Here is a 15,984-nt window from a genome sequence, read left to right as displayed (position 1 = left end):
ATGCCAGCCTATGAGTGTTGTTGTTTTTTTAAAAAAAAACAACCCTCAGATCTTCTCTAAATCAGATGAGACTGGATGTGCACAGGATAGTATGGCTATCATACCAAGAGCCATTCTTTTTCTCTCAAAGGCTAACTATTCACAAGAGACTCCAGGGACAAATCCATTGTAGGCATGATAGTTAAATTTCCCATTGACTCACTAGGGACCTTATCACACTAGATGAATCCCGGGCAGAAATGGGATTTAAAAGAAAAATATTTTTCAGATGACGTTTCTTCCAAAGAACAATAATGTGAAAATAAAGCAAATGGAAAGTCGACAAAAATGACACCTTTTTACTTTCGGGAAGTTCCCAAAAGTAAAAAGGTGCCATTTTTGTCAACTTTCCACTCACTTTATTGTTGCATTATTGCTCTTTGGCACAAATGCGTCTGAAAAATATCCTGTATTTGCGGGGGTTTTCTACTTTTAAAATCCCATTTCTGCGAGGGATTTGTCAAGTGTAATAAGGTCCTAGGAAGCCTTTGATCTGAATCTACTCTTGTCAGTCTTCCATCTGCAATATGGGGATGTGAAATGAGGATCTGGGCAAACCTCTGTAAAAGGGGCTCTGTGGGAAATATAACCAAGAGGTTCCTGGTGAGGGGGGGGGGAGATGAAACAGAGTTAGGAAGTCAAAAACAGAGTGTGTGAACTAACTAGAAGGAGGGGAATGAGGAAGATCTGAATTGGGTTTTGGGGAGCTGAGACTGAAGATCCAAACTGGGTTTTGGGAAGATGAGAGAGTTCAGGGAGAAGTGTTACTGTACTTCATTGAAAAAGAAGGGTTACTGGGTAATGTGTGTGTGGAATCATCACAAGATTAGATGTCTATTTTATTTGTTACAGAATAACCCTTTGCTGGTTTTATTTTCTACAAATTGTCTGACTGTTTTTATTTAATTTTCTGAGCATGCTTTATTTCTATGTTCTCCCGTTACTACAATGGTCAGGCTGTTCCTACTGAGCGTATGCCTTCAAATCCAAAATTCAGGTATAAGGAAGCAAAAAGAGAGGTATATCCATCACTTTCCTGTCTTACCAGAGTAGAGGTTGTAGACCCCCATGTGGTACTCTTGATCATTTCTGATGGTGAAGACTTGTCCATGGAAGTGGACAGAATGGATGTCCTCAGCATCACCTGCGTTCAGCAAGTACCATCTGAGCCTCTGATGTTGACCCATGACGAGCCCTGGCAATGTGTCTCTAACATAGCCATTGATAGCTGAAGGAGAGAAATGGAGAGGAGGAGGGGAAAAGAAACAAGAAGAGGAAGAATGAAAACCTGAAGTGGGCAGGAAGGTCTCCTAAACTGGATAAGCAGCATAGAGGACAACTGATCTGTGTGATGGACCAGATGAAGAATGGAATCACTTACTCCTTACCATGAAACACTAGAATTTATGAGCATTCATTAAAATTAACTTGCACTACAAAACCCAGAGTCAAGTCACAGAACAATAGAGCATCTAACAATAATTTGAATTAGTTTTATTTAAACAAGGTCTGATTCCCAAAGCCATGTCAATCTGAATCATATTTGTTGATTCTAACTAGAGTAGAACTGTTGAATCAACTATTCAATTGCTATTCAATACTTCAACCCATAAGTACATTGTATTAATGCGATGCTTCTACTTTAGCTGGGACTAACAGTAAGATTCAGACCTATTTGGTTCCTTTGCTTGCCTCAGTACCAATTGTACTGGAAGTCTAAAAAGTGAAGAATAGGCAGGAGAGGTTAAAAGGAGGTTCTTACCATAGAATGAATGGTTTGTTTTCAAGACAGGATCGTCTCTACGGATTGAACATAGGGGTGGACAGGTTCTTTCAAGGTTCTCAACAAAATACCAGCTCTTTGTCTCATCAAAGACCATGAATAGCAAAGAGAATTCCTGGATGCTCAGCTGCCGAACATGGGTAGAGCTCAGGACTCCAAGCTGACAGATAATCAGAGGCCCAATAAGACCAGAGTGCAGGTCTTTCTCCTGAGTTGGAAACAGGTAATGGGAGAAAAGATCAGTTGGAAGCAAGTATATCCACTCTTGACTTGAAGTTTCATTAACAGCACTCCAGAAATGATAGTTTACATCTCATTCTGTTTCTTAACAAGCCAATTTCAAACCATGGGTTGTTGGACTAGCCAATGATGGTTTTAAACAGGATCCCTGATTTGGACACAATACTAACTTGAACCTTTTTGAAATGGAATATAAACTCAGCTCATGTCTTCCTTCTTGCTCCATTAGACAAGAAAGGTAAGGAAGAAGCATGTAAGCCCCACATTTTTCTGGAGGGTGTCTGACATTCTTCCAAGTAGCAAAAAACCACAAAGACCTTTTGTATCTTTGGATGTTTTGGCCTACAGTCCCCACAGTCATTTGCCAATGGCCATGCTGGGTAAGAAGGTAAACCAAAAATATTTAATATTGCATGGGTGAACACAGCCATTAATAGACAAAATTACAAATGTTTTAATCTTTTCTTGTTTTCCAGTCTTTATGATATGTTTCTTTTCTTTTCTTGAAAAGAACCGTCAGAATAGATATTTCAGTTTAATACCTCCTCTATATTGATTAGAATTCTCACTGCTTCATCACTGGAACAAAACAGCTGCCAAAACAGCTGTTTTTGATGTCCCACATAAAACAATGATACAGGGCTCATCCAAACAAGGGTGACTTCTCACATTGTAGCTCCATGGATTCTGCTGGTTGCTGCCAGTTCTTTGTCCACCAGTTCCATTTTTTTAAAAGAGCTGCTTGTAGTTATTTCTTGGATCTACACTAGAGCAAAGTTCTGGATTTTTTAAAGGAGGGACATGGTTTGCTGAGGTGATCCTGTGGTTTGAAGAGCAAAATTTCTCCTGCTTTCTTTTTTAAATTTTCTTCTTCAAATTATAGTGCCAAATTTGCTAATGCACTATAATAACTCTAAGAAAAAATTAAAATAAAAAGAGAGGAGAAAAAGCGAAATAGAGTTTCTCTCCCTTTATACGTCTTGGAATTAAAAAAAACAAACCACTCCACAGAGAAAATATAATGTTGCAGCTACTGCCAGGAATTGCCAAAAATAGTCCCGGTCAACAGAAATGTCATTTAGATATTAAAAAAAAAATACCACGGAGAACTACAGCCAGAAACACTGCAACATCCTTATACCTTTGCCCCATCTGAAGGTGCTAACAGACAGCAATAGAAGAAAACATGCCTTTTCTACGTACCAGATCCACACTGGAGAAGTATGCCCATGCTTTGCAGTCAAACTCACTGGCTGTAGGAGCCATCTGCTGCAACACTGTGATAGAATACTCTCGGATCTCGTTCGGCTGCACTTCTTCCCTCCAAGGTTGTCCTCTGTCCTCCATGTTCCCTTCATAAGGCAACAAGTTGGAATGGAAGGAGTAAGGGCGAGAAGCCATGTTCTTAAATGTCACCTGGGTGAGGGAAGGAACATACACCAAGGAGAGAATTAACCTTGAGGAGAACAAAGACCGAGCAAGACAAAGGACATTATCACATGGGGATAAGAAACAGGAGAGAAACAGAATGCTGTCTGGAATACTGTGTCCAGTTCTGGGCACCAAAATTTAAAAAGGATGTTGAGAAACGAGTGTGTCCAGAGGAAAACCACCAGAATGGCGAAGGGTCTGGAAACCATGAAGCCCAATGAGGAACGCCTTAGGGAGCTGGGGATGTTTAGTCTGGAGAAGAGAAGTTTAAGAAGTGATATGATAACCCTGTTTAAATATTTGAAGGGATGTAACATTGAGGGGGGAGCAAGCTTGTTTTCTGCTGCTCCAGAGAATAGGGAGTTTATCACACGTGACGGACCCGGAGCAATGGATGCAAGCTATAGGAAAAGAGATTCCACCTCAACATTAGGAGGATCTTCCTGACAGTAAGAGCTGTTCGACAGTGGAACACACTCCTTCCTTGGAGTGTAGTGGAGTCTCCTTCTTTGGAGGTCTTTAAACAGAGGCTGGATGGCCATCTGTCAGGGATGCTTTGATTGTGATTTCCTGCATGACAGAATGGGGTTGGACTGGATGGCCCTTGTGGTCTCTTCCAACTCTAGGATTCTATGATTGCACAGTTGTGTGAAGATTTTCACACAATGTCATGTTCATCCACTACTTCTCCAATAAATAGCTTGGAATGCTCCTGTAACTTCTTATTAACGGAGAAACCCCATGAATGGTTTGCCGATAGTGCTTCAGTCACACTATAATGAAAGTGTGGAAGCCTTCATTGCCTTTTTAATTCATCAGTCATTCAACATTCACCACATACTCACCTTATATGATTGTTATTCACAATTATTTAGTTAGTTGTTCATGAAATAATCCTTTCATCGGTCACCCAATAACAACAGTGGCATGGGCTGGAAAAAGCTGTAATAGGATATGCCCATCACTTTGAAAACTTATTTGAGTCAGAAAATAAATGAGTCTTCAAAGAGATGTATGTGCATTCAAAGAATTGGACTGGTAGACAGGCATACACACACATACTGCCGCCTTAAACCGAAATTTTAAAAATAATATTATGTTTAAAAAGGCCCACTGCCACCGAAAGTCAGCATTAAAGTGGAACTGACGTTTCTCACTGGAAAATGGAGCAGATCAGTAGTGGGAAAAGGAGGTCATTAACAACCGAAGAGACCATTATCCTGATGTAACTGATTTATCTGCCTAGTGTGTTAAAACCCCAAATCTATATTAAAGCAATTCCTGTATTAGGCCAATACAAAATATGATAGCCCTGTTTAAATATTTGAAAGGATGTCATATTGAGGAGGGAGCAAGCTTGTTTTTCTGCTGCTCCAGAGAACAGGACCCAGAACAATGGATGCAAGCTACAGGAAAAGAGATTCCACCTGAACATTAGGAGGAACTTCCTGACAGTAAGGGCTGTTCGCCAGTGGAATGCACTCCCTCGGAGGGTGATAGAGTCTCCTTCCTTGGAGGTCTTTAAACAGAGGCTGGATGTCCATCTGTCAGGGATGCTTTGATTTGGATTTCCTGCATGGCAGGGGGTTGGACTGGATGGCCCTAGTGGTCTCTTCCAACTCTACGATTCTATGATTCTATGATTCTATGAAAAGTTAGATTTCTGTTACAAAGGGGTATGAATCCTCTCACTGCAAGACAGTCCTTGGAAATTGCACTATTTGCAGACTGGAACTTATTCAGTACAAAAAAACAACAACAGCACATGTGGGTTTGCACAGAAAACAACATTTTCTGCACAGAAATGTACAGAAAAAATTATGTGCAAAAAAACTATACAATTTCCCCAAAAGACTGTATAGATTTCTCAAACCGTGGAATACTTGTCCCTCCAGGATCCTCCTTGCTATTTATATTTTAAAATATTCTTTGCCTCCCTAGCATTACAGATTTTAGAAATCAGTTATGCTATATGTATGAAAATACACCAAGGGAGTATTTTGCAACTGGCAAAGTTGATGATCAGAAAGATAAGCAAACAGCATTTGTAGAAGAAGATTAAAAAGGCAAAACCCCACTATAAGTATCCAAAATTTCACCTCCAGCCAGGTCTTCCCCATGGTACATGTGTCTTACCATGATGACATCTCCAACTTGTCCCCGGATGTACGGTCCCAAAATGCCCAAGTGCTCATACAACTCTCCACGAACTAATGGCTGTGTAAAACTTTTGTCTAGATACCCTCTGTAAACAACTTTCTTGTACTTCTTGGACTGCTTATTCTTCAAATCCCTGGGAGAAAGGGGGGGGGGGAAGAGGCAGATGAGCCAGCCCTACCATTATGTATAGTAAGTATTGATGGTAATGCTGTGGATTAATAATAATAAAAAATACATTTTATTTTTATCCCGCCCCTCTGCACAATGCAACCAAGATGGCTTACAGCATTAAAATACACATTCCATAACATAACCTCCCAATCCCACCCCCCTTAAAATACAATTAGACCAGTTACTATTAAAACATACTTAAAAACAGTAGTAATAATAACAGATAGTAACTGTAGCCAATCAGAGGTCAACTAGTTGGGTCTTCTTTTGGTGGCCAGGTATCTATTCAGAAAAAGCCTGCCGGAAGAGATCCATCTTAACAGCTTTTTAAAAGCTGTTTAAGGTGGTAATATGACGGATCGCAGATTGAGCTTTGCATGCCACATTCCCTGCCCTAGGCCCTTAAGCTAAATAGCATCCCTGAAGTGCAGTGAAGGACATAGTCAATTAGCCATGCTAGATCTTGGAAATGTTACATCTTTTGCCTACAGGCCCTGGAATCCCACAGTGTTTCAAATACAGCTATTCTCTATTCTCTTCATTTTGTTCTCCCTGTCCAAGTACCAGAAGTAATCTCAGGTTTCCTGCTGATGATTTCCTTTGAAATCCTGAAAGGAGAGAGAACCAGACCACACTCAGCACCCACACTCAGATTAGCTACTAAATCATAGCAAGAAAGAGGGTCATTAACACATTATTTTCAGCATGGAAAAAAATCACATTCCAATGACTGTATAGCACAACAGCACTGGAAGAACCACGACATCATGCAATAAGGCTGAGACAAAAAGAGGACCAAAACACTGCTATGTCAGCATAATGGAGCGGTGTGATAAGAGTGAATGAATTCCCAGCCTCCCCACCTCCATTCCAGCCAAAGGGATGGATAGAACTTACTGGTCTTGGAGATACGGTGAAGGAGTACGACTCCCATAGTCCCACATCACCTCAACTGCTGCAATGTAATACTGTCGTACTCTCCCTGTCAAAGTCCGTGGGTCATGCTCATCTTCTCCATAGATATCAAATTCCTCCAAGGCATCCTCAGTATTGCTGTAGTAGTCATAGTCAGATGACCCTTTCAGATGTTTTGAGACATTTGTCTTCACTGGTCTGCTGAAGCCAGAGAGTGTTAAGGAACCTTCCACATTTATCATGCCTGGGCTCGCATCTTTCCTGGATTCCTGAATTTTAGCCCCTTCTGCCTCTGGCGTCCTCACAGAGACAGATAGCTTAGTCCTGGGGGAAGGAACATTACCTGCTTCACCATCAAATAGCTTGGCACCATGAAACTCCTCATCTCTTCGTTCATCTTGGAGAGTCTGGGTGATGGTCAAGTCCTCTTGAGGGAGCACATCATTGTCTGATGCGGCCCTTTTTGCTGAAATGCCAGGTTCCTCCTTTTTTGTGGCACCCAGCAAAGATTCATCTGCATTAGAATTTCTCAGTTGAAACTGCAAGAGAGTTTCTGAACCAGCATGTTGCATAATTCGAGATTCCTTTGCTTCAGTGAATCCAACCTCATTTGTTTGCCCAGTGGTCTTCTGGGGAACGGAAGTGACACCGGAGTGTTCTCCTCCTACAAATACAGTGGGGCTCAGTCCTGATTTCCTTTTTATATCATAATCCTTCAAAGTTGTTCTCCTCCTAGACTGATTCTCTGGATCTCCCAGTTCCTCAGTGACGTGGTCTTCTTTCCAGTCCTGCTTCTTTCTATCTTGAGTCAATGTCTCTGTGCTTTCTACTTGGGAATCAGGAATGCTCAAGAAATGTGAGTCTGAGCTGTATCTGACTGAGTTTGATGGACGAGATGAAACTGTTTTCCTGCCAGGGCTGGCTGTTTGATTCTCTTCTGTTGCCTCACCTATCATAGGTGCCCTTGTCATAGAAGCCATGGCCATATTTTTTATATTCTTCAAGTTACCACTGAGCAAAGCCTGATCTTGTCCTTTATCTTCATTAGAATTTGTTGTTTCCTTTGTAACTGCTGCAACTGTTTCTTCTGATCTAACATGGAGTAATTTCAATGACCTTTTTTCCAAGTGACCACCACATCCATGAAGACCATGCTTACAGGATGTCACCTTCATTCCATCTGTCAACCCTTCATGGCTCTGAAACTCTGGTTTTGACTGTACTTGGCTCTCTGCCTTTCTTTCAGACTCTTCAGAAACTGTTTCATGCCTCAAGCCATCTGACTGAGATGAAGATGTATGACTTTGATAAAGAACATCTTCTTTTTCTTTGTTCCTTTCAGGAACCTTTAACATGATGTCTTCCGGCCTCAGTTGTGTAACATTTTGTTCTACAAGTGTATCTAAGGCTCCATAGGAATGTGGGACAATGTTGGGTGAATTCCTACTGGGTATGGCATTAGATGGGGTAAAAGCTTCACTTTGTCTTCCAGACTGATTGTTGCCCTGGCTAACTTCTTGGAAAACTCTTGGAAGTGTTAAATTATCTGTTCCTTCATGTGAGTGAGAAGGATGCCTTCTATCATTACTTTCCATGTTGTCATTAGTATTTATAGCTTTTTCTATAATGCTTGGGTGGCTAGTCAGTCTATCTGAATTCTGTTCAAAGGAGTTGTGTTCATCTAAAAGATCTAGACCTCCAGTTGTTCTGTCCATTCTGAGCTGCATAACCTTCTCTTTCACATCCTGCAAATGTATGCCATTTGTTTCCTTTAACTCATCACTTAAAGATACTGAGATACTTTCGTTTCCTATCGTTTTAGAGGTGTGCAATACTGATTGTAACAATTCTCCAGTTGCAAATGATTTGTCCTCTTGGATACTTGCATTATAAGATGAATAACTGTTTGGATCTTCAACGATTGTGTCATATTTCTGTGATAATATCTCTCTAACTCCAGGGCTGATTACTGAACTTGGTGTACTAATGCTTTGGCTGTCCAATGACATGTCCTGAATTACTGACTCACTTTTCAAGTCATCTGATGATGCAGATATTCTAGTCATGTTGAAGGAATTGCTTTCATTCACAGATGCCTTTTGCAATGTCCTTTCAACATTCAACATTGTGTCTGCCATCAGTGCTGCAGTATCCCATCTTCCACCTTTGCCAGTGTCTTCCAATGAAGTTCTTTCAAGTAAAATGGAATCTGGACCTCTTTTATTTAGTTTTGATAAACTGTTGTCAATGATTGCCTTCAAAGTCAGATTTTTTGAAAAGACATCACTACCAAATGCCATCTTTGATTGATTCATGGTGGTAGGACTTTCATGAAATAGCTCCATCTTTTCCAGTGGATGTGGTGAAGGTGGCTTTGTATCCTCTGCTTTCTCCCAATGTGCCAAGGTCTCTTCAGTCATCCCAGCTCCTTCAGTTGTTCTGGGCATTACTAAGTCCAGCATTTCATGATCCAGATCACCTGTGGTCTCCAATGTACTCTCATTATGGTGTGATTCTTCATGAGCAAGAGATGAGTTTCCCAAATGTTCCTGGAAGCTTTGCCCTGGTGTGGCTGACAGCATGGTTGATTCTTCTACAACTGGAAAAGCATTAAACGATGAATGTTGAGATGAAGATGAAGAAATGTCATCTAAATATGAAGTTCCTTGAGGTAGCAACAGTGGGTCTGTGGAGATGGTTTCCCTATTTAACTTGAGAGACTGGTGGGACTGTCCAGGAGATAGAGCTGAATTGTGATTTGCATTGAGCATTTCATTTTTTGAAGTGGAGTTGGTGTTGTTATGATGAGTTTTTATGTAAGGCTGGAAATGGCTTCTTTTCTTATGGAAACCTCTTGGTTGTAAGACGTTTGTTTGAATCATGTAGTCCTCTGGTATGTTATCATCATATCCATAATCTTCCTCTTCAGACTCCACTTTTTGGGAGCATTTGAAAACAATCAACTTGGCACTCATTCCTCGTTTTCTAAAGTTAGGATTCAAGCATCCCAGTGTCCATATCCCTGTCTCAAATAAATGCAGAAGGAACAAAATATACAGTGAGAGAAAGCAAATGTTTACAAATGTTAGAAAACAGCATTTGGTTGCAACCTCTGATTGGGATGCAGGGGAAGAATCTGTCAAATTTGCTGCTGGTTCAAGTGTCATTTTCCTTTGCTCTCTGGCCCTGTATACCCATGGTGATATATAAAAACTATAGAAATTTTCAGAAAGTAGCCCTCCTTTATGAAAGACAGCAGCATTTTGGAAAGAGATGAAGTATACATTTGTGTTGAAAGTTTACGGCCTGACCCACTTCCCAAAATCTGAGTGTAATTTTGTCACTTGGAAGAGTGTTCTTGTGCATTGTAAATTGCCAGTTTGCAGGATCCTGGCTCTAATTTCTGATTTCCCCCCCAGATCATTGATAGAACCATGTCAATGAAAAATGTGGAATTTTCAAGTGCTGAATTCTGGGTCTTCCAACAAAAATCCATGAGTGCCACTCAAATATTGAGTGGTATGTGCTTCTATTATTCAACTGCAAAAAAGTGGTGTGCCAACTTTCAGTATGGAGATTTTGAGACCAAAGATGTAGCAAGGTCTAGAAGGCCTTCAACAGTGTCAACTCCTGAAATTGTTGAGCGTGTCAGCAACTCTTAGATAAACAATTGCTGAAACACTAGAGATATCTCAGGAATGCATTGGGTTTATAATTCATCAGCAGTTGGCTGTGCACACGTTGTCAGTCGAGTAGGTATCAAAATGTGTGAATGCTGACCAGAAACAAAACTAAGTGGATACTCCAAGTTGATTTTGCAGCATAGTAATAATTTTTTGGAACAACTCATCACTGTTAATGAACTATGGTTCCATAATTATAACTAGGAGGCCAAATAGTTCTTGCAATGGTTCTCTATAGCTGAAAAAATTCAAGACTCAAGGGTCAGCAGGAAAACTCATGGTCACTTTTTTTTGGGGGGGGGATAAGGAAGGTATTTTTGGTGACTGACTATCTTCAGAAGGGCCAAACAGTTAATGCAGAATGCTACTCTAACTTGCTTTGCTGATGAAAGGAGTCATTGAAGGAAAAATGGTGAGAGAGATGGCAGAAAGGTATTTCTTTTTGCAGGCTAATGCACCTGCTCACAAGGACAGCAAGATGATTGATGTTTTGAAAAATTTGGGGGTTGAGTGCATAAATCGTCCACCTTGCTCACCAGATTTTGCTCCATCTGACTATTTCCTGTTTCCAAACCTTAACAAGAGTTTGAAAGGAATGAAATTTTCAAATGACCCAGACGTTATGGCAGCAGCAGAACAGTATTTCATCAAAATGTTTGAAACTTGGGAAATGATGTGCCAAGTGTGTCAAAATTTGAGGTGAATATGTGGAATAGCATTTAGGTTTCATGGCTCTAGGTCATTCCCTTCTTGGTGCGGCCGATAACTTTTCAGCATCCCCTTGTACTGCATATACACAAATAGATCAAATATAAGAGTATTTTCAAAGGGTGGTCTATACTCATGCTTCATAACTGTCATTTCAAGGGGAAAAGAAGTGGGGAAAATATTAAAGTATATCAGAAGTCTTTAAAACTTAAGCTCCTATCCCTGATGTAAAACTTCTTCTGAGGCATATCAAGCAATCATCACAGGTGCCCTCCAGATGTTGCTGGACTCCAGTTCCCACTGGTTAAGGATAATGGGAGCTGTAGTCTAAGATATGGAAAGTACCATGAACAATGTATGTAACCAACCTGGATTCTCCATGGACATGAAGACAGTCTCTCCAGAGAGAGGGAAAAGCGTGAGGGCCTCCTCAAAGACTGTGTTGTGCTTAAAAGTATTCCCAGAGAAGAATATGGACAAGATATCAGTCTGGGCGCCTACACTGAGGACGTACCAATACACCACTTCATGCTGGCAAAGCCGTAGCTCTAGGTTATTGAAAATGTAGCCATTGATACCTGCAAAAAGGGAGGGAAGAGACAGCATTGATTGACAGCGAAACAAACCCAAAATTTCAGTTTCCAAAATGAAGAGGTGAGTGTCAGAACAGACTTCTTCAATCATTCTAATTGCATTTTTGAAGATATCATTGTTACCTAAGATTTTCCCTCAAAACCAGTACTCAGGGAAGTTTACAAATGAGAACAAGTGCAATGCAGAGGAAACATACAAAAAAGCAAAGTTAAAATTAAACAAACTATTACCATCAGTAAAAACAGATTTAAATATGTAATTAGAAATGTTTAAAAACAGTTTAAAAAACAACACAGCAAGCTCTTAAAGTCTTTTCTTTAAAAATCTTCAGTTCTCAAGAGCCTGTTGGAATTAAACATACATATATATATTTGCAGACAATGGAAAGACAGCAGTTAGGGAGCCATCCTAGCTTCTTTCTAGCAAGGGAGTTTCACATCCTGGACAGGCACTGAGAAGGTTTTAGCATAATTCTACCCATTTTTCATATTAAGATGGTGTGACTGAAAGAAGGGCCTCTCCCAAAGATTTCAAGGTTCAGGCAAACTCATTTGGGGAGATGGTCTGTTAGAGAGCCTGAACCTAAACTGCATCTGAGGAAGTAGAGTTTAGTCTATGAAAGCTCATGCTGCCAACTTCTTTCTTTCAGTTAGTCTCAAAGGTGCTGCAAGATCTCTCTACATACTGATTCCACAGACTAACATGGCTATATCTTTGAATTCTAAACTATATGGCACTTTATAGATTATACCCAGCATTTTGAATTGTGCACAGAAACAGACTGGCAGCCAGCGGACTTGATGCACCGGGAAGGGGGGGGGTTATATTCTTCCTGTAACTAGCCCCAATAACAATCTGACTAACTTTTTTTTTATCAGCTGAAATTTCTGGATCCTCTTCAATTGCAGCCACAGGTAGAGTGCATTACACTAATCCAAATGGGATATAACTAAGACATGTCTCACCATGGCTAGATCACACTAATTCAAGTCTGCAAAAGTACTCCTGGGCTTCCAGTTTCAACGTTGAGTCCAAGGGTACCCCCAATCTGAAGCCTGCATCTCCAGGAGGAGTGTAATCCCATCCATTGCAGGCTGTATCCTTATCCCTTGTTCTACCTTTTGACTGACCAGAAGTACCTCTGTCTTCTCTGGATTAAGTTTTAAATATTCATTTCTTGAAAACATCTCAGACAAATCAGTCTGATTGTCAGAGCCCCAACCACCACATTGTTGGTGCCAGCATACAAAATAAAGTGTTAATGCCAGCAAGCAAAATAAAGGCCAACCTACGTTCAGCAAATTTGGATTTCCCCTCTTCTCTATATGTCAGTTTCTTGTTGAAAGTTGTGGTCCACACACTAGTTGGCCAATCTTCATCAGAAACTCTCTCGAGTCCGTCTCATTTCTGACCCCAGTAATACTGAAATCCGTGCATTATACTGTAAGTGTGATTCCTCATGTCCACCCTCATAAATGGGCAGAGGGAACACAAAAGCTTTATAAAAATAATCTTTTGTTATTTTTTCAAGCACTTCTGCAATTTGAGACCCAAATCAGAAAACATTCAAATAAATATTTTGCTTGAAATGAGTGAAGAGGTGGAATTCTACTCAATAATACAATGAATTCTACAAGCAGTTATGGAGTTTGGAGCAGCTGTGAAGAATGCACAACTTCCAGAAATGGGAAGTAAGTGTGAAGACAGACCAGAAGGAGCTGGATAATGCTGGAAGAACTGGAACAGAAGCAGGAGTTAAAGACCGAATGAAAGCCAAAATCAAAGATGGCTGTCACTCAAAATACAAGTTACAAAAAGTATGTATGTGAGAAGACAGAAAATGTCTCAGGCAACTCTCAAAACAGAGTTGTGATCAGAGTATCAATAGGAGGTGATGATACTGAGACACAAAACACTGAGACAGTGTTTTCTGGACCAGAGTGAAGACTGAAGAAGTCTGCAGAAAAGTCTTATATGTATCCAAGAACTGTACACAGAAACTCAAACCAAAAAGGAAACAGTCTAGTCTTATATACACAGTTAATGTGAGTTAATTGGCTGTCTTTCCACACTGCTCATACACTAACCTTTTCTTCTTCTGAGGCTACTCACTGTGCATGACATTGGAGGCATAGAATTCAGGATCGTAGGGGTTGACATTGGCTGCATCAGTACAGGATCGGTTGATATTCTCTGCCAAGTACCAGCTGCGGTTTTCATCGAAGACAGAAAATAGCACAAACCGTGCTTCATCTGACATAATCTGGAAGACCCACAAAGGAAGGGGGTTGGAGGCCATTCAGTGCATTGTTGAAATTGTGGTGGGATGGAAGGAGAATGTTGTTAATAAGAAGATCACTTTGCTTCCCTCTTATATGGCTTCATAGCTATAACATTTAGCTTCAGGATGCCTAACACATTCTCAGCTGCTCCCCATGCAGTCCTGCATATCTTTTCTCTGAAAGGTCTGGGTACCCCAAATATATGTTAGGGTGGAATAGGAATCAGATTGCAGAGGGACCTCAAAAACCATTGAGGGAGTCATTGAAAAGGCAACACAGCCTGCAGGTGTTCTCTATCAGCCCAACATCCTCCTGCCTGATGCCACTGAATGGAATCCCACTATCTCTGATCTCAATCAGCAGAAGATCCTTTTTGCATTGCTGCTGCTTATTTAATTTATATCCCCCGCTTTCTCCAAAAATGATGCCCAAAGAGGCTTCCTCTTCTCCACATAGGAAGAACACAGAGAAGCAAAGCTGGCTGCTGTCTACTGGCATTTTAATTCCCCGCATCTGACATAGTCCAGCCATGCCAACTTATGCCTTGCAGACCAAACTTCTTAAGCAGAAGCTGGACAGCTATCTGCTGGGTTTCAAATGTTCTTAACCTATCTTTTCTCTTAGGACAAGCAGTTGAGTTATAATAGAGACATGTGTACACGCTATGTAGGAAGCTTAATGCTATTATGAGAATGCATGAATGTTTTCCCTCACAATGCAACAATGGGTCAACCTGATTGCCTCTTTGGTCCATGGTCTCTTTCAGGCAGATTAGCAGCGGTCCAATAAGCCCAGAAGCTAAATCCTTAGCAGGCCTGATGGAGCTGTAATAGTAGCGAGTTAGGCAGTGGGGATCTGATCTAGTTGGGCCATCCTCAGGCATTATTTTCCACTTGTACATGAACACCTGAGTTGGTCGTATTGGCAACAGCTTCATATTGAGATCTAGAAGGAAATAAACCATAAGACAAGCAATCACTAGACTTTGAAAATATAAGCTATTTTATGATTCCAGCTTCTCCCACCCTGGTCACATTCAACAGCCTCATATAATAATATTGCAAACACAAGTGAAACAAATCAAAGAGCATAAAGAAAAATGAAAGGAGAGATGGGCTTCAAACAATAGTTTCACCAGTAACAAGAAGAAACCTAAGAGTTATTAGGTGACATAGATGCCTTCCTCACCAACATTTCCTACTTACAGAAAGATGTCAGATAAATAGTTGGCAGGTGGCAGCACAGGTTGGGTTTAAACTACTGTACAAAGAATAAAATGACTTTCCTCTCCAAAATCATATTGTTGAAATGAAGAAAACTTGGAGTACCCAGGAATGGAGGTTTGTGTTGGAACCATTCAGTTTTGGTATTTTAATTAAAACAGAATCCTGGGCTGAACATTTTAAATGCTGTGTTCTTTGCACCCAGATCCCTTTTGGTGTATTTGGAATCCATTTTTTTAAAATCTAAAAGCCTTATTACATGATAAAACAAAGCCAAAACAGAGCAGGAGAGTACAGTCAGCCCTTTGTATCCATGGCAGTTCCGTTCCAGACTCCCACATAGACAGCAAAAAACACGGGACGTCAAGTCCCATTCTTTCTAATGGTTGTGCAACATGCACATGACCACACTGGCATGACCACATGCATGTGCCACCATTGGGAAGAACAGAACAGGGCCATCCGCAGATGCTTCAGTCCATGAATGACAAGCACATGGTTGGGAAGGGCCAAAGGTAGTTGCTTTCTCTGTGCCTCTCTGCATGCTGTCGTAGCACTTTCATTCTCTTCCTGAGAGAGATGTTGCAAAACCGTGTCTTTTGTCCTGCTGGAAAAATCCATTTGACAAAAGCCATGCTTTTGCGACCAGCTCTTTTGAGAAGAGAATGGAAATGCTATGATGGGTTTCTAGTCCTTGAGCCAGGTTTGAAACCCTTGTGAGCGCATGCCTGAACCTATCAGTAGTGACACCTATA

General features: G+C 40.7%; 1 protein-coding gene across 2 annotated transcripts in view; it reads right to left on the bottom strand.

The window, feature by feature from the left end:
- The window catches only part of F8 (coagulation factor VIII), a 44,908-nt gene that overhangs the window by 11,201 nt on the left and 17,723 nt on the right, over positions 1-15,984 (bottom strand). For both annotated transcript variants that reach the window (XM_042479733.1, XM_042479732.1), the window contains exons 11-18: positions 14,740-14,951; positions 13,837-13,987; positions 11,499-11,708; positions 6,722-9,761; positions 5,630-5,786; positions 3,266-3,478; positions 1,802-2,030; positions 1,085-1,267 (exon numbers count right to left, since the gene is read on the bottom strand). In XM_042479733.1, the coding sequence (XP_042335667.1) occupies positions 1,085-1,267; positions 1,802-2,030; positions 3,266-3,478; positions 5,630-5,786; positions 6,722-9,761; positions 11,499-11,708; positions 13,837-13,987; positions 14,740-14,951 (4,395 nt within the window). The remainder of the gene's footprint in view (positions 1-1,084; positions 1,268-1,801; positions 2,031-3,265; positions 3,479-5,629; positions 5,787-6,721; positions 9,762-11,498; positions 11,709-13,836; positions 13,988-14,739; positions 14,952-15,984) is intronic.

Source organism: Sceloporus undulatus, chromosome 7, assembly GCF_019175285.1.
Source record: "Sceloporus undulatus isolate JIND9_A2432 ecotype Alabama chromosome 7, SceUnd_v1.1, whole genome shotgun sequence".
In the NCBI taxonomy this organism is placed as follows: domain Eukaryota; kingdom Metazoa; phylum Chordata; class Lepidosauria; order Squamata; family Phrynosomatidae; genus Sceloporus; species Sceloporus undulatus.
Note: the sequence above shows the minus strand (reverse complement) of the source record. Positions and strands in the feature narration are given on the sequence as shown.